The following is a 19,133-nucleotide window of genomic DNA, read 5'->3' on the forward strand; positions in this document are numbered from 1 at the left end:
TTTCTTCTTGTATGCACTTCAGAAAATTACATTTTTCAAAGAATTGGTCCACTTCATCAAGGTCATCAAATTTGTGGGTATAGAGCTGTTCATAGAATTCCTTTATTATAACTTTAATGTTCATAAGATCTATAGTAATGTTAGCTTTCTCATTTCTGATATTAATAATTGTATCTTTTCTCTTTTTTTTCTTAGTTATCCTGAGTGGAGGCTTATTGATTTTATTGATATTTTCAAAAAATCAGCTTTTGGCTTTGTTGATTTTTCTCTATTGATTTCCTATTTTTAATTTTATTGATTTCTGCTATAATTCTTATTATTTATTTTAAAAATTTTTTTGCTTATTTTGGATTTACTTTGCTTTTCCTCTTCCTGTTTTCTAATGCAAAAACTTAGGTTACTGATTTTAGATCCCTATTCTTTTCTAATATATGCATTCAATGCTGTAAGTTTTTCTCTAAGCACTGCTTTTGCTGCATCCAACAAATTTTAATAGGTTGTATTTTCATTTTCATTTAGTTAAAATATTTTTAAATTCACTTGAGATTTTTTTCTTTGCTGCATGTGTATTATTTAATATCCATGTATTTTGGGGTTTTCAGTTATCTTTGTTATTGTTCGCAGTTTAATTCTATTGCAGGCTGAAAGAAAGACATTGTATGATTTCTATTCTTTTAAATTTGTCCAGGTGTGTTTTATGGCCCAGAATGTGGTCCATCTTGGAGCTTGAGAAGAATGTGTATTCTGCTGTTCTTGGATCATCATCTATTCTCTAGATGTCAATTACATCTAGTTGATTAATGATACTGTTGAGTTCAACTATGTCCTAACTGATTTATCTGCATGCTTGATCTATCCATTACTGATAAAGAGGTGTTGAAGTCTCTAACTATGATAGTGAATTCATCTGTTTTTCCTTGCAGTTCTTTTTGTTTTTGCCTCATGTAGTTTGATGTTGTGTTATTAGGTGCTCATCTATTCTTTTTTTAAAGTTTTTCATTCTTCTTCTCATTTTTTATTTCCTTCCTTCCTTCTTCTTTTCCTCTGCAATGTTTTAAAGTAAATCTCTGCCATCATACCACTTCACCTTTTTCTAGAAAAATTACCTAAAGTAATGACAATACACTATCACATCTAGCAAAATTAGTATATCATATTTTATCTGGTCCATTCCATTTCCCCTGGTTATTTAACAAATATCATTTATTGTAAATGCTACTTGAATCAGAATTTGAACAATGTCTTTGTAATTTATTAAATTTCTTATGTTTCATTTAAATGAGAACCCCCATTCCTCCCGTATTTTTTTAGTGATATCTATGAAATAAAATGGTTCATTATGCTGAAGAGTGTCCCACATTCCATATTTGGCCACATTACTTCTTTATGGCCTCATAAACAGATTTTTCTATTTCCCTTGATTTCTGCAACTGATAGATATAGAAGTTGTTTAAATTCAGGATTGTTTTATGAAGAATACTTTATAGTGGTATTATATATTTCATATTACATATGAGGTGATCAACAGCATAAGACTGTCTCACTTGCAGTGATCCTAAAATTAATTAGTAAATTCAGATTGTGAATTCCAAATCTTATTTATTCTCCATGTTCCACTGGGAACATTTTCAAGGTGGACCCTATATCCATTTATCATGACATCATTTGTCTTTTTAACTTCTTTGCTTTTTGGCACTACTAGATGATGCAGGCTTATCTTGTGTAATTCTTGCCCCAGGCCTCAAATCAGCTATTTCTTCAGGGAGCCATGGTTCCCTTTAATAAATAATAGGGACTGTCTCAGGCCAGATTCTCTAGTAAATAGATTTTGGTGCAATCTCAGGGTAGCATGAGTAAAGGAAATAGAAAGTGAGGTAGGAGAGAATGGGAAGCAAGGTAAGATGATGTATACTCAGTTTATTGCTTTATGCTAAGTTTGATGGGGCCACATCCTTGCCAAATACATCTGCATGGCCATGTGGGATGTCTCCAGATAGGCTGTATGAAGAAATTATTTTGGGAGACACCTATAGGAGAGAAAAGAGGGGAGTAAATTCATCTGTTTTGTTCCATCTATCTTTTATTTCTCATTAGTCAAAGTTTACCCCCTGGGAATTAGCTTTTTGCACTTCTGTTCTGCCTCATTTAATACTTTTAAGACTTAGTTGGGAAACCAGATCCTATGCCCTGAACTGTGACATTTGATCTGCACACAAAATTTGTGAGAAGCACCAAGGCCCTTAGAAGTATGCCTGGTTGGCCTGGCTTTGAGAGGGTCAAGGTATTGGTTGGAATTGAGGGGTATGCCTTGGAATTGAGGGGACCTGAAGGAAGTTAGTCAGTTGGGTGGCAGATGAGGTGGAGCAAGCATCCCAGGGTCTAGAAGGCAGGTGAGGCCAAGAGAAACAGGAGAGGTACATAAGATATATTTGATATAGAAATATGTCAATTTTGCAATATAATTTTAAACATTGAGATTTATTCCTTCAATCTGAAAAGAACTATCCTTTAGCAAAAGGATATTACTCTTAGAAAGTAAAACCTCAGCTGTGTGAGTTAGGATACTGCTGGAAAGCACACGCCATTGCCATCACATTCCATTAGCTGGAACTCAGTAGTTTGTTCATACCTAAATTAAAGAGAGGCTGGGAAGTGTGGTTTAGTTGTAATCCTGGGGAGAGGAAGAAGCAGGCTTGGTGAGTCAGTTTCTGCCACTTAGGTAATGTTTAGCATTGGAATATTTCTTTCTTTTTTAAAAATATTTATTTATTTGACAGAGAGACACAGTGAGAGAGGGAACACAAGCAGGGGGAGTGGGAGAGGGAGAAGCAGGCTTCACGTGGAGCAGGGAGCCTGATGAGGGGCTCGATCCCAGGACCCTGGGATCAAGACCTGAGCCGAAGGCAGAAGCTTAATGACTGAGCCACCCAGGCGCCCCAAAGCATTGGAATATTTCTAAAATATTGTGTTGATGTTCTCTTAAGTAGTTGTTGGTTCTTGTTAGAGGTTAATTTGTAATATGCCACAAACATTACTGATGAGGGGATCCAGATGTTTGGACAGATGTAGAATTTTTCCTGATAACTGTCATGAATTTAATTCAAAATTAGAAAAAGAATCTTTATTCAATAGGAAATTTGTCATCTCAAAATATTTGTGTTCTGCTATAACTGAATCACATATTGATAAATCTTGGGTTGCTAACTTCTTTTACTGTAGCCTAACATTCAGATCAAGAAGATATTGCTACCTTTCAATAATGTTGGCAATGGCAACATAAGCCATGCTAAATTTGCTTATTAAAACTACAGTTAAATTTTATGTGGTGGAAACCACTAAGTATTTAGTGAATTTTATTTGCATCCATTTAATGTAATTCAATGTAAAATTTATTCTTGCACATTTATAAATAACTAACAATATATATTTTACAAAGATAACTCAGTATTATTAACTGCTACAGAATTAGAAAATGAAGTAGAAAACATTAATGTGGCATGTTATAATGTTTTTCTGAGAACTAAAGTTTTTTATTGAAAGCACAGAAAATTAAAATAGGCCTTATTTGGTGTAAGTTTCCCTTTTTCATTAAAAGTTACCTTAAGAGAAAATCATCTAGTATTTTATTATAAGTGGTAAAGATCAAGACAGAGATATGTCTGTAGTCCCTGTTAAAAGGTTTTAGTTGTATTTCACAGGTGACTATTTTTGCCAAGGAATCTAAAACAGACTTTTTCAACTTTTTCTTATGGAAAATATTAAACTCACACAAATGTTCACAATAGTATAATAAATGTCTACTAACATATCATTCAACTTCAACAGTAACCATTCTTCCATTCTTGTTTCATATATTCTCCTCAAATTTTATTTTAATTGAATATTTTAAGGCAAATTCCAGATATTGAATATTTTTAAGGCAAATACCAGATATCCTATCAATTTTACCTGTATATATTTCTGTATGTATCTCTGACAAAGACTTTTTAAAAAAGTAACTGTTAGTACCATTATTGTTTCCTCTTCTTATTCTAATATCCAGTCCACATTCAAATTTTCCACATGGTCTCAAAGTTGTTTTTTTACAATTGGTTTGTTTCAATTAGGGGCCACACATTACATTCTGCTGATACTCCTTCTCAGGCTATTTTAATGTGTTAAGAGTTCCTTTCCCTACTTTAAATCTGCATGCCATTTATTTGGGAAGACCTGAATCTTTTGTCCTGTAGAATATACCACATTCAGGATTTAGGTGATTTCTTCCTGTAGTATTATTTAGGTTCTTTTATTCTCCAGTATTTCCTAACCAGCGGTTAAGCCTACAGTTTTTTTTTTTTAATTTTTACCCAAATTCCAGTTAGTTAACATTCAGTGTAATATTATTTTCAGGGCTAAAGTTTTGATAAACTCAGGTTCATGATAAAAATTTTATAGCAAGAATATTTAAGAGGTAGTGCTGTTTACCGCCTATTCTCATATTAATGTCTCTGTGTCTCCTTTTCAGTGATGTTAAAATCAGTGGGTTTAGATAATGGCAGTCTGAAATTTCTATTGCACTGCTCTTCATCAGCATTTTTAACTAATGATTTTAACATTTACCTGGAATCATTGCCTGAGTAAAATTCTTTAATTCTATCATTCCTCTTGAATTTATTACCTGTGATTCTTTTATCACAGCTAATAGTAGAGCTATTCTTCATCAACTATTTGATTTTCCTGAGACACAATTCTTACAGGAAAGGCAGAATACTCAATTCTTGCCCTTTTAAAATTTTTATGACAAATCTCAGAATAATGAATTTTGCATTTAGCAAAAATAACCAGTGATTTGTGTGTATATTAGTATGAAATCATAGATTTGTAGATATTACATGTGTTTCTATCCACTGATGTCATTGTTCTTTTTGAGCTCAAGTTATTCCATCTTTGCTAGTGGGAGATGTTTAAATCTCCACTTAAGTGATAGTCTTTACAAGCACAGTAAGAAGTCCCAGGTTCATCTCATACATTTCCTACCTGAGATCTTAAATCAGCCATTTCTCCAAGAAATGTCCTTTTAATGGCAAATGGAATTTGGAGACCATGTTTTGTGTGCTATTTATTTATTTGTATTATTTTTCCATTAAAGGTGTTCATTGCTCTTCTAGACTTTTGTAGAACAAAGCTAAGAATAGGTTATTTATAAGAAAAAGGTTAAATGAACTATGAATTCATACTGATATTTCTAAATCAAAGCTTACAGGTTTTATTTAAATTAATTTTACAGATGTATCTTGAAAATTCACTCTTCTAATACTTTAACATTTATATTCATATATTGGTTAATTAAAACACAAACTAGTTATGCTATTCACAAGAGAAATGAATGTAGTTAAAGATTTCTTTTGGGGGGTGTGTGTGTGTGTGCATGTGTGTGTGTGTGTGTGTGTGTGTGTGTGTTATCCTTGGTATGTATGTCTCATTAGGAATGTACTGTCAAAATACTGACTTGAAATACTTATCTATGTGGTTGTAATTCTTCTATAAAGAGAAACTTTAACTTATCAAACATTTGGTTAACGTATAGTTATTTTCAATATATTCTATTTATTCTTGCTTTTTGAGGTTGCTTTGTTTTTACCTTTTAATTTAATTTTTAAATTAATGTAAATATGTAGTTCCAAAGTCAAAACTAGGAAATAAGTACATAGAGAAAGAGCTTCATTGCCTATTTGTTCCTATATCCCATTCTCTCCCTCCTTAATAGGCAACAATTTTTATTAGTCTGTAGTTTAGTCTTCCATTATTTCTTTTAGATAGTATTAGCAAATAAATACATTTTTCCACTTCTTATACAAAAGGAAGCATATATTCATTGTTTTGCACCTTGTTTATTCCCTTAATATTACATATTTTTGCTAGTCTTTCTTAGGGATAGATACCTAGACATGTGGTTGCTAGGTCAAAGGGTAAATCTATGCAAAATTTTACTAGTTATTGCCAAATTCCCTTCAGTAAGGTTGTATCAGTTTTTGTTTGAGGAGATTTTGAAAATAAGATTCCCTAGTCTCTGACCTACTGAATCAGAACTCTGAGATTTGGGTTCCTAGGTGATTTATATAATCACCTAAGTGTAGGAAGCCTGTTTTACAGGAAAATTTTAGGGCTAACGTGAAATTAATTGCTCACTTGATATGTCCTAGGTATTGTGATATGTACCAATGAGAGAAATCCTAAGATGAATATAATATAGTCTCCCTTGGAGGATCCATAGTTTAGAGAGTGGAGGGGAAACATTCATAAGCAAATCGTTGTAAAGTCATGTGATTGCTGGTATAACAGAAATTATACATGGTGTATAACTTTTACAAATTATACATGGTGCTAAGGGAGCACAAAGAGTGAATAGCTCTATGAGAATTATACCTAGGATAGACTGGGACAGACTGTTTCTAATAAAAGCATAATTATGCATTTAACAAACTCTTTATAAAACTCATTGATGGTCTCCTTTCCTGAGAACAAATAAATCATGAATCTAACCCTAAATTTATCCCATTTGTTTTTTCTTCTTTGTTTGGTTTCTTCTTTGACATGGCTTCTACTTTTTGAATTGAAATTAACATGGACACCTATGGAGATTTTTGAACCTAAAGTCATAACAGCATGCAAAGTACTAACATTGTGATATTTTCAGCATGAAAACACCACCATAATCATGATCATACTGTAGTCTGCATGAAATAAACTCATTCATGTAGCTGACAGGAGAGAAGATAAAAGTCAATAAAAAGAGAATTATTTATTAAAAAGATCTAATGTTACAAGAACAGTACACAGAACTATTATTGACTGTGCCTTCCACATGATATATACCATTATATATAGTATATATACAGATTGTATACAATATATTTAACGGTTTGACATGAAGTCCACAGTACCTTTATTTGGATATGCAAAACATTCACTTTTCATGAAATTTTTAATTATGAGGAGTGTTTTTTCCTTCATAGTTCAATTGCCATTATACAAAAATACAGTCTCTTTAGTGATTTAAGACTGTGTGGTTACTATCCCATCCAAAAAAAAGCTCACTTAGTACTGCAGCTGAAAAAGAAGGTACCTTGATAAGGAATGCTGTTCTGCTTTTTACAAAGTAACAAGTATGTAATACATAAGTAGGTAAACATTTAAAACCTTTTTTATAGGTTTATGATGCAAAATACATATTCTGTGCAGGCTGAATAAAAACATTGCTTATCTCTGATTCCTGTAAGAAGACATCAGACATTCTACATGTAAATATTCTATCAGATGTGTACCATCCATCAACTAGTTGGGAATCTTGGTTTATTTGAATTAGCCATATATTGACATATTTATTGGGCTTTGTTTTGTAAGAGTTTCAGTAATAACTTGATTCTTAAAGTTCTTCACTACATCTAGTATAAAACATCATGGGAAACAAAGAAAATGATTTATAATATGAAGTGAAAATTATTGTCTATTCTTTAATATTCTTGCTGCATTTTTTTTCAGGTGCACAGTTTCCTTCTGCAAACTACACCATACTCATGAGAGTTCATATTTTGCCTGCTAAATCATTCATATCCCTCTATCTGCAAAGTCCAGCCTCTCCCACTCCAAAGGAGGTGCTCAAAGAAGGCCACTTGGTTGTTATGATTCACAGGCTTCAATATTCACCATCTGTCATAATTTACCATAATAATCTGTTAACTAAAAATAGTCTTTTAAATCACTTCTTGTTTGTTTAGGGGTGTCTTGGACATAATTCCTCCCAAACAGAACGAGTAACCAACTTAAATTGTTGTGCTGTGGCTCTGAAACCAATCTTTTAGATATTCAGAAAAGAAATTCCAATATGTCCTGATTCTAAAGGGATTAACCTCTAGAGCCAGCAGGGTGAGCTAAATATTGCTTCATTTTGCTTGCTGTTAAGGATGCTCCAAACAGAATTAACAGGCTTAGATTTTAGAAAAGAAAAGAATACTTTTTGTTTTCATATTAATATCATCTGTAAAACTAGTTTCTCCAAGCTCTTTTTTGGCATTTGACTTTGCAATAACTATCCCTTCAGTCATCCTTCTTGGGTGTTATATGAATGTGGCAGGTGGAACTTCTATATAATATCAAGCAGAAAACTTTCACTTCAATATCCAACTGTCTCGAGTCACTTTGGTTCATGGTGACTCACCAAAATAGCAAGTGGGGAACATTTCCCAAGCAGTGTATGGCTAGTTAGACTAGCTGAGGCCCTGTACTGAGGCCATGTTTCCAGAACTTAATTAAAAAAATCAATTTATTCAAGAGGTCCTTTTTATTTTAATGGTTGGTAACATTTTACAAGTGGTATGTGATGTGTGGATGTGTTTAAAAAATCAAAATTCATTTGTTATGCTTGAAACATTTTAATTCACAGACTATATATGTATGCATAATTATTTGCACAACAGATTTTAATTGTCCTTAAAATTATTGCCAATTAGAAGAAAACCGTGAACTTAATTCAACATCTATTTTGGCAGTAGGTGGGAAAATGGGAAAGCTCTGTCCTGTATTAATTTTGTTTTCAAGTTAGCACCCTTCGCAACATATCAGTGACTGCAGGTTTTAGTGACCATATTTTTTGTGACTTTAATCTTTTGTTATTAAAAATAAAGATTTATTATATTTGCAGCTAGATAACATAGTAATTAATGAAAAACCATAGCACTTAAATTCATCTGGACTCTCTATTTACCTTGCACTAATGTGAATGGCTTATTCCCTACCCTAATAACTTGCTCTAGGGATGCATATAGAATAGCATATTGGCAAATTTTGCTATTTCGCTATGCAATAACACAATATTTTTCAAAAAAAATTTTGTGTACTATTCTATAATGGATCACACAACTGAAGTACTTTTTTTTTTCATATCTTCTACCAGCCTGTTAATTGGGATACTTAGCCAAAGGGAAAATGAAAAACAGTAGACTCAGAATCTTTAGCAAACTTTTCATTCTCAGTTTTGTATTTGTGTTTGAAACAGATCTGCTAGAGACCACTTACTTAACAAATGGATGGCACACACTCAGGGTCATCATATATAAAATCAAATTCCAACAAATTACAAAAGTAAAGAATACATTTGACAGAAATTACCTTTGCTTACAAAAAATTCATTACATACAATCTGCATATTTTATTGGACCAAGAACTGTCCTCTCCATTTACAAAACCAAAGAGAAACCTGATGGATAAGTAATATTCCCCCCAACCTCCTATAAGTGCACCATGTGTAGTCCCAAATTTTTAAAGCTCATCTCAGGGTCCTGGGTCTCCACTTACACTACACTCTATTCACCGCTATTTTCAAGCTAAAGCAAAGCAAAGCAAGATAAGTCTGCAGTTTTCACCAAGAGGTTGAGGGAATCATCAATGCCAAGAGCAATGTTACCGATGATGAAGATGGGGAGAGTGTGTGGAGGGTCGACTGGGCACTAGTGATTTTCCCACCTGTGAAAATAGAGAAGCATTAAATGGAGCTAATTATTTTGATTTTGCTTGAGCATAGAAAGAGTTGTTTTTAGGTATGTAAGACAAAGGAGTGCAACATGGGTTTGTTTCTGATGAGAGTGTACTTATAAAACAAGACATTGTATAGGGCTCCCAAAAATTATATGGAAGGCAGAATTCTATATGGAATACTGTACTGAAAGGCTATGTCACATTAAAAAAAAATACATCTACTCAGGAGATTTAGTGTAATTTTCACCAATGATAGAAAACATCCCAAATTCCAGGTATGAACGATAAAATGATTTCTATAGTGTATTGTTCAGGAAAGGGAGCAAGAATAATTAGCGAAAGTTTGTGGCAATAAGAATTCATAATTCAATTACTTCAGTTAATGTTTGAATTCGATAATAAAATTATTTAAATTACTTAATTTACTTATGGGTTCTCCATTGATTTGTTTCGGTTGAGCAGGCTTAAATTCTAGATTCTCACACCAAACTCGGCAAAGGAAGGAGAGCCATCTTTCATTACTCTTAACTATACCCAGGAGAAATTATTCCTTCTTGAGAACAAAATATTGTATGCAGTTAATGTATTAAGGTGGCTGTTTGATTAAACACACTGATCTGAACAGATTAGTTTGAAGTAGCTTTGATAGCTCCACATAATAAGCTCCACATAAACTAAGTACTACCCTTAGACCTAACTCCAGTTAATGGTTCCTCAAGTCTGAAGTATGATCATCATGATCGATATTTAATGAATGCTTACTAAATGCAATGCACTGTACTGAGCCCTTTATACATATTATCTCATTCAATCCTCACAACAGTAAGTAACGTTTTTTCACCCTGTTGCAGATGAGGGAACTGGAGCTTAGATAATAGGACTTGCTTAAAGTCATCAAGATGGAATTAGTGGAGACAGATGCTCTTACGATTGGCCTTAATTAAAACCTTAATGATGGATTAATCATAAAATAAAGGTACCAACCAATTTTTGGAATCATCCTTCTGTCAAGTTATCTTCTCTGGCAAGAGCTGAGTGTTAATGGGATCTGGCTGTGATTTTTGTTATGGAAATAGTGTCCGAATTTTTTCTCCAGATGTTTATTTAAGAGCTGGGGGGTCATTTGTTTGGTAATACACACACCACACACATAGCAGCAGCAGTGGCAAATCTTTCCTTTGAAAATCTTTATATCTAAGGCATTAATAGAACTTTAATCAACATATTGGAGAATGTAGCTTGTATTTCACCTTGTACAAAAGGAATTATTGTGAAGTGCATGGCCACATGTGAACTATAAGAAAGGCATGATGACAAAGCTTCACTGGAGTGGTATGTGCATTCTTAATAAATAAAAACTGTGAAAACGTATTTTCTATTTATGAGAGTGGCTGAGTCCTTTAAATCGACTAGCATGACACTTTTACCAAAACATCTCATTTTCAGGATGCTAAGTAGGGATTATATCTCAAATTTCACAAAGAATCCACAAAACAAAAACATTATTTTGGTAGAGCAAATCAAAACAAAACACAAACAACACTGGACTAAGTTCTAGTTCCACTTGCAAAACCAACTAGCTATTTCACTCGAGTCAGTTGTTGAACTTTTTAGGGCTTTTGGTTTTTGGAAAATGATAGAATGAAACCAATTGTTCATTTTCTATAGGTCTGAGATAGACAATATTAAGAGTTTTCATTTTATTAAAACTCAGAAAATGGATTGCACTAGCCGTATTTTTTTAACTAAAATATAAAAGTTGACAATTTGTTTTTCATAGAATAGAAGTTGAAACACAGTGGGAGAATCAATGTCTTTATAAATACTTTCAAACTTGGGGCTGATATTGTCCAGATGATATTTTATAATCTGGTTGTCTTAGACTTGACAGGAACCTCGAGGAGTCAGAGAATAATAGAATACTTAGAAGTTGCTAGAAGGATAAAATAAGATAATATATGAAAAATACCTAGTGTAATACCAAGAACATGATCATGGGTCAATAAATTCTCATTGTATCATTGCTTTTAGAAATTTGAGACTTATGATGCAAGCAGAGAGTTGCCATCTTTTTCGCTTTTCAGAAATAATCTTCAGTCTTTCAAGGTGCTCTTGAAAATTTAACACCCACATATGAACAGTTGAATTGTAGTAATCAATGTAGAGAAATTATTACCTCTTTTGCACTTGAAGCTATACTTTTATAAATGAATCATAAAGTGTATTAAGTTTTAGTGTGGCCACAATGTATTTAAATTCTTAGGTTTTTTCACCTGAATTTCTGAGAAATGTCAGATTTCCTATAGTTTATATTTTTTTATTTTTAACTTTTCATTTTGAAATAATTTTAGATGCACCAAGAAGTTGTAAAAAAAGAGCAAAGAATTCATCCAGATTCCTTAAATGTTTGTTTCATCATTGTTGTGTTATTATTCTCTCTAAAAATACATATATTTTTCCTGAGTCACTTGAAAGTAAGTTGCAGACATGATGTGAATTTACCTCTAAATACTTTAATGTAGAGTTCTTAAAAATAAGACATTTTCTTACATAGCCACAGTACAATTTTTTAAGAAAAGGAAATTATTGATATATATGTTATCTAATCTAGACATTATTCAAATTTTATCAACTGTCCTAAATATATCTTTATCTCATCTTATATTTTTCTGTAAGAATTTACTTGTCAGATATTATGTAAATAACTTTTCCTCAAAGCTTCAGTCTAATTATTTTCTTCCTTATATTTGCCTTCTATCCCACTTTGTGGCATCAAAAAAAGTCATATGCAATGCTTCTGGTCTTAATCCAAATTGATAAATACGTTGAATGCAACAAAGCCACACACAGAGTCCTACAGGATATCACTGGATACTTCCCTTTAGGCTGACAATTCTGCTTGAGAATGATTACTCAATAAATAAGCTCATAATTGCCCATTAATTAAATGCACATTAAACATTTTTTATTCAAGAATTCAGGGAAAATTGCCTAATATTTTCTTAATGAGAGATTTGTATACTTTATTAAATCTTGTGTTTTTTTTTTCTGACTACCTCAGTGAAATGGTTACTCATTTCTAAATTGATAAAATTTCTCTTCCTTTAATTTCCTTGCTGGTGTAATAACGATGGTAGTGGTGAAGATACGTGGCCTTGGAGACAAGCACACTTGGGTCCAAATCCTGGTTCTTCCACTTAGTGTGATCTTAGGCAAGTCACTTAAATTTTCTCCTTAAAATATGAATAATGTCATCTTCTTCATATAATTATTACTAAGACTAAATAAGATGATGTATAAGACTTATGACAAATCCTAACACATAATAAGGGCTCAATAAAAGCTAGAAATTATTAATACTGCTAATAAAAACTATGAGGCACAAATAAGTTCCAGTGATCTAATGTACAGCATCGTGATTACAGTTAATAATACTGTAGTACACACTTGAAAGTTGCTAAGGGAGTAAATTTTAAATGTTCTTACTACAAAAAGAAATGGCAGTTATGTGACGTGATGAAGGTGTTAGCTAATGCTATGGTGGTAATAATTTTGCAGTATATAAGTGTATCAAATCAACAAGTTGTATACCTTAAACCTACAAAGGGTTACATGTCATTTATATCTCAATAAACCTGGAAAACAAACAAAAAATGATACTCAATAGAATTTACAATTTACTCTGAAATCAATAAAGATGATCCAAATTTAATTTTAAGGAGCAGTTCCTTTAAGCTCTTCTGTACCCCATTCTCCATTATTTAATGATAAAGGTAATCAAGGTAATAGAGAAATAGGTATGTTAAAGTTGTGCACTGGCAGTTTAAAAGCAATATTGCAAAGCCCAAATGGCCAGCAAGGTGCTGCTTGAGACTAGAATGGACAAGGGAATTTCCCAAAAATAAGCGCATTCTAATGAAACGTTCTAATGAGAAATCCTTTCTAGCTTTATAGAAATTCCTCAATTATGGACATAAGGGCAACATTCCTATTAATTGGAGGATGGTATGGAAATCAGAGTGAGAAGTGAGACCCTTCCGAAGTTTTCACCCATGCAATCCATCATATTAATTTTGGTGAGGTTTACACTATTTAACGTTGTTGGTGGTCATCACATTAAGCCTATTATGTCAAAACTTACCTGAATAGGATGGTACCCTGATTTGGGAACTAGCTGTCCCATCCCCTCCTTCACTGTATGCTCGAACTTCAATAATATAGACTCCGGCATCTGGCAGTGGTACTGCTGCTTGAGGTTTCTGTGTTTCAATAACTTGACTGTTGCTGTGCCCCTCTTGCCTATAAAAAACCTGGAAATAATAACAGAGATTTGAACATTTCATATTCAAATGAAGATTCCAAATCTGTATTAACTGACTACCATATGTCACATTTTGAGCTAAGGAAGCCTATGGCTTTGACAGATATGTAAGTAAATGCAATGTATGTGCTATATGGAGCAGTGGAAGTGTACATAAGATGCTATAGAAATATAGGGAGGGTCTGTGCTATGGTGAGGGCTGTGAATTGTGTAAAACTGGTGAATCACAGACCTGTACCCCTGAAACAAATAATACATTATATGTTAATAAAAAAAAAGATGCTATGGAAATATAGGAGAGAGAGAGTTTAATTCTGTCTGTGGATTAGGAAAGGCTTTTCAGAAGAGGTGATGCCTGAGTTAAGTATCTGAAGATGAGTGGAGTTTACCAGATGGAGAAAAGGATGAGAATTCTAGGAAAAGATAAGAAAAACAAAAATACACCTAAGCGATGAGAAACCATAACATTAGGGTATGGGATAGACAGAAGACATACAGGGATGGGGATACATGAGACTAGAGCAGCAGGTAGTGAGGGGGCATATCACTAAAGTCTTTCATTCTTGATTATTGGAATGAATAGTATCCTGAGGGAGTACTCACAGCTGTCATCTTCAAATTCAAAGGACTAAAGAGATAGTTTGTTAAATATATCAATAATCTTTAACAATGTAGGAAATCACTGAAAAGTTTAGTGTTTTTATTTACTTCTGTGGTTGTTTGCTTTTCTGTGAACTGGCATTTAGATACTTTGGATAGTAAAGTCTTTTTGACATCTAGATGTCCATTGTACTAGAATAGAACATGTATTCATGGCAAATGGTTTCAGAATTACAAATTAGAACATAGAATTATCCTGGGGCGCCTGGGTGGTTCAGTTGGTTAAGCATCTGCCTTTGGCTCAGGTCATGATCCCAGGATTGAGTTCCATATCGGGCTCCTTGCTCAGCAGGGAGCCTGCTTCTCCCTCAGCCTGCCACTCCCCCTGCTTGTTCTCTCTTGCTCTCTTGCTCACTCTCTCTCTCTCTCAAGTAAATAAATAAAAATCTTTTTAAAAAGGACATAGAATTATCCTATGTTTACAAATCAGAAAGCACAGATCATAGGAGTTATGCAATTTATACAAGATCATGTGGCTAGTTAGGGAAGAAATTGCATTAGAAGGTTAAAATTCTGATGATCAGTTAACAGCTGCTTCAGAACTATATTATTTTGTTTCTACTTACAGACCTGGATTCAAAACAATCTCCTACAAACAAAATTAAACAAAACACAATCTCCATATTTCTGTCTGGGCAAATTTGGTTCCATTATAGGACCTGGTGCATGGTAAACTTAAGAGAAAGCTACTTCTTTTGCCATCATTGTTCATTGTCAATGGTCAGTATTTCAATTGCATCATAAAAGATACCTTAGGAAGTTAGATAAAAATTTATGTTTTTTCTTATAAAAATATGTTTTGAGCTTGAACTAACCTACAGAGAGGGAAAAAAAACTTTAGTAGAGCATTCTTGTGATATATTGAAACCTGCCTGTACTTGATCTCCCTTTTGCATTCTGGTAATAAATGGTCCCTCCCTTTCACTTTTCTTTCACAGATTTAAATTTACTTCAGGGTCTCAGGAGAGAAGTAACTTCTCTCTAAAAGTATTTAGCATGTACAATAATTGTATGTATTGAAATACTTATAGGGAAGGAAGCCATAGCCTCAATGTAGTTGCAAAGTGGTAAGAGTATCATCAAATATTTATTGGGCATATCATGTGGGCCAGGCACAGTGTTATATATTGGGGATTCATAACAGAACAAGACCACATGTTCCTGCTCTCATGGCACCTGCAATATAACAATGGGGACAGATACCAATGCAGGGAAGTGTAATAGGAAATGTATTTGGTGATATAGCAATTCACAGAGTAGTACTTGGTCAAGATTTGGGGAATCAGAAACATTTCTCAGAGCATGCCTACAGCAGGTTCTTTCAGCTTAAAAAATGACAATTGTATCAGACTTTATGCTTCTTATTTTGACTGCAGCAGTGTAATGAATTAGAATTCTGATCATCCACATGAGGTAATTAGAAAGCAAATTGATGGCAATGGGGAAGTATGTAAATTGGTGAGGATTGGCAGGGGAGTGACTATTTTAGAGGACATTGTTATTATGGTTCAATAAATTACAATTCTTATGACAAAGAAAAATGCAGCTAGTAATGCGTATCTAATGTTGCTATAAAATCCAGAGTTGAAGAAAAATTTGTGGATCAGTTGAGGTTTGGAAACAAAAGGTAAAAGCAGGAAAAATACCAGTTAATAGTAGCAAAAGGAGTTTGAGATTAAATGTGGCTTTTACCAGTACATCCAGGGAGGTGTGATGTTATGAGTCAGTAATAGGTATACTAAGTGAAAAGATACATTAAATTAATGTCTTAGGTGCTTGAGAGAATCTTGGCTCATCTTAAAATCCTGATTTAGTAAAGATGAATGAGAATGAGAAATATGAGAAGGTTAAGGACTTATCAAGACATGTCAGAAATAGTTATTGACAATAAGGAGTCCAGGGAGTACTTTGAGAATCTGGACATTTACAGAATGGCGGTTGTGATGACAGCTATCTTTAGGCATAAAGGAAATTGTATTTTCAAGACTATCCTCAAATTCTACTTAACAAGCTGGGAAGAATGAGTTAATCAAATAAGTGATTCTAAACAAAAAATTAATGTGGTACTTCAATTCTGAAAGGCATGATCTGGAAACAGCTAGTCTATATTGATGGTAACACAATAATGGTGTGAGTAGGCTTAAATATATAACAGTAAATTTTTGCTGGTTTTACCCATGAGTGCCCCTGAGAAGGATGGATTCTTTTAAAGGGAAGGCCTATTCAGCACCTGAGCATCTTGGGATCTTGGGAATAGTCAACAGGGACATCTGCTCTTCATAATGGAAAGTGAGGAATCTGAAGCCCCAGTAGCAATAGGAGGGTGAGAAGTCAGCAAGATGATAGAAGCAACATGAAAAGAAGTTGGGGAAGCGTTAAGCACCAGTGAGAAGCCACTGACTGGAGGATGACCAAAAGCACTTTTAAGAACAGGACTTTCTATGGGCAATTTTCGGATATTTGCTTGTATGGTGTGCTTTTCATTCTACCTGCTCCCGCCAACATTTCTATCAAGTCTACTTTCTACGTGTATATATTTGATATTATATAAGCCATTTTTGTTTCATTTGAAAAAATATTTTATCATAAAAAATTTCAAGGAAAATCACACGTAAGAGGATAGTATAACTCATTATATATGAGTCGTTTTAATTTGTGGGTATCACAAGAAAGAGGCTGAATCCCGTACATGGAGTGAATATAAGATGAAGGAACAGCTGCAAGATACAGGAAATCAATGAGACTAGAATGGCCAAAAACATTAAGCTCCCTCGAGAAGCTGGATAAATATAGAGGTGGTCTTCAGAATTCTGTAGGGTGTGGAATAAAATATCAACCCAAGCGTACCTATATCTCAAGAGTCTGGAAGGCCCTGATATCTAAGTTGAATAAATAAACAAAAATTTCTGTCTACATTGATGGAACACATTATAACCAGTAAACTTTGAGCCTGATTTTCCCCCTACTCTCCCTGGCTCTGTAAACAGGCAGAAAGTAGAGGTAAGGGGGAAAGATATATGGAGAAAGGGTTGTATATCTAGGAAAGGATACTTTTTAGTTGTAGCCTAGAAAACAAGACCTTATTATTTTTTTTTTGGTATGTAGCCTGAGGCATTGTCCTGAATTCCTTTTGCTTGTTTTTTTTTTTTTTTTTTTTTTTCTGAATGGATAAAACTTTCACTCAGTGGGAAAGAGGATATTTGCACAACTGAAAGTATAGCTTTTGGGCATTTAATATTTATTTTCCCTTTCACTTGGGCTTAAATCTACATGAGAAGAATAAGGTGGAGATAAGATGGCTGTTTTACTTTGTAATCTTGGTAAACTTCTTTCATAATATAAAGAAAAAATTTCTTCATTCTCAAGATTATTAAGGAGAATTATGGCTGAATATGCTTTAGTCCACAGTTTGTTATTGGCATTGGTATTTCTTTAGGAATGCCAGTAACAGATGTGCCAAAATTAAAGACTCTACATACAGACTTCACACTAGAGGAATTAAAAAATGACATTTTCTTCATTGAAAAGCATTTATTTGGGAAAAATATATTGTTAGAAAAAACTTATTTGAAGTTTTTGCTCCATTTTCCCCATCACTTATAAATAATATATTAATAATATAGGTGGCTTTTTCCGATTTGGGAAATGTAACAAAAGAAGAGAAAGGAATAATAATGGACTTGAAGGAGTTATAAATATACTAAGTAAACTCCCAAATTTGACTTAACTTTTCAAATAGGAGTTATTTTATTTGAATGAGAATAATTTGTAGCCATATCTTCAAGGGACAATCTTTCCCCAACATTCTTCTGGTTCTTCAAGCTTCTAATTCTCTTACTTTTTAATGAAAGCTGTGATGTCTTGAAATTATTGCTATTAAATCTGGACTTGTTAAACAAAATCCCAGAAGTTCAGGATCTCTTGGATGATCTCAAAAAGCAGTAAGAAATTTCACAACTAGGTAATACTTAAAATTTAACTGAATGGATTTAATTTTAATATGTCTCCCCTGATACAACCATTTATGGCTTGATTCCATCCCTCTTCCACTATATTCTTGGTCATTTTTGAGGTCTCTGATAAGATTTATGATGAGGAGACCTCCTTTATCTTCTGAACACCTTGCACAAAATTTCTCATCATATCTTTCTCTGTTAACATTTTGTCCTTATATATGTTGACACTTCAATCTCTGAAATTATGTAAGGAAGTAAGATCCATGCTTCTTAGAAAATGGATTGGTTGAATGTCAAATTCCACTATTTTATCTTACTCTTTTTGTTATTTTTAAAGAATGATTTCAATCCTGTATTTAGTATCCTAACTATAAGAAAACAGTTGAGTGTGTTATTTATGGACCAAGTCTGGAGAACAAATCTATTTTTCTCCATATTTATCACTTTTCAATCATTTTTACAATCTGGAAAACTTCTAGATGAAGACTTTTCTGAGTTCATCTACTTTGGACTTAATATAAAAGGTGGAATACACAGTCCTTGCATTTTAAAACCTCAGGCATTGACTCCAAGTTTCCCATTCTCAAACTTACATACCATGTACATTTCTAGTGATCTCTTTTGCTTATAAAAGTAAAGTAACTTGGCAAAGACAAAGAGTAAAAACAAATTTACTTCTCTTT

The 19,133-nt window shown here is 33.3% G+C and overlaps 1 protein-coding gene and 1 long non-coding RNA gene across 2 annotated transcripts in view; one reads left to right on the plus strand and one right to left on the minus strand.

The window, feature by feature from the left end:
* LOC112840135 (uncharacterized) overlaps nucleotides 1-15,106 on the plus strand; it is a 108,934-nt gene extending 93,828 nt beyond the window's left edge. The window contains exon 5 of the long non-coding RNA XR_003212404.2: nucleotides 15,063-15,106. This is a non-coding gene — a long non-coding RNA (uncharacterized lncRNA). The remainder of the gene's footprint in view (nucleotides 1-15,062) is intronic.
* The window catches only part of CNTN5 (contactin 5), a 1,102,248-nt gene continuing 1,091,457 nt past the window's right edge, over nucleotides 8,343-19,133 (minus strand). Inside the window, exons 26-27 of the mRNA XM_073904019.1 lie at nucleotides 13,655-13,823; nucleotides 8,343-9,501 (exon numbers count right to left, since the gene is read on the minus strand). Of these exons, the coding sequence (XP_073760120.1) occupies nucleotides 9,398-9,501; nucleotides 13,655-13,823 (273 nt within the window). The 3' untranslated portion in view covers nucleotides 8,343-9,397. The remainder of the gene's footprint in view (nucleotides 9,502-13,654; nucleotides 13,824-19,133) is intronic.

Source organism: Callorhinus ursinus, unplaced genomic scaffold (genome assembly GCF_003265705.2).
Source record: "Callorhinus ursinus isolate GAN/ISIS: 27379988/994484 unplaced genomic scaffold, GSC_fseal_2.0 scaffold19, whole genome shotgun sequence".
NCBI lineage: Eukaryota > Metazoa > Chordata > Mammalia > Carnivora > Otariidae > Callorhinus > Callorhinus ursinus.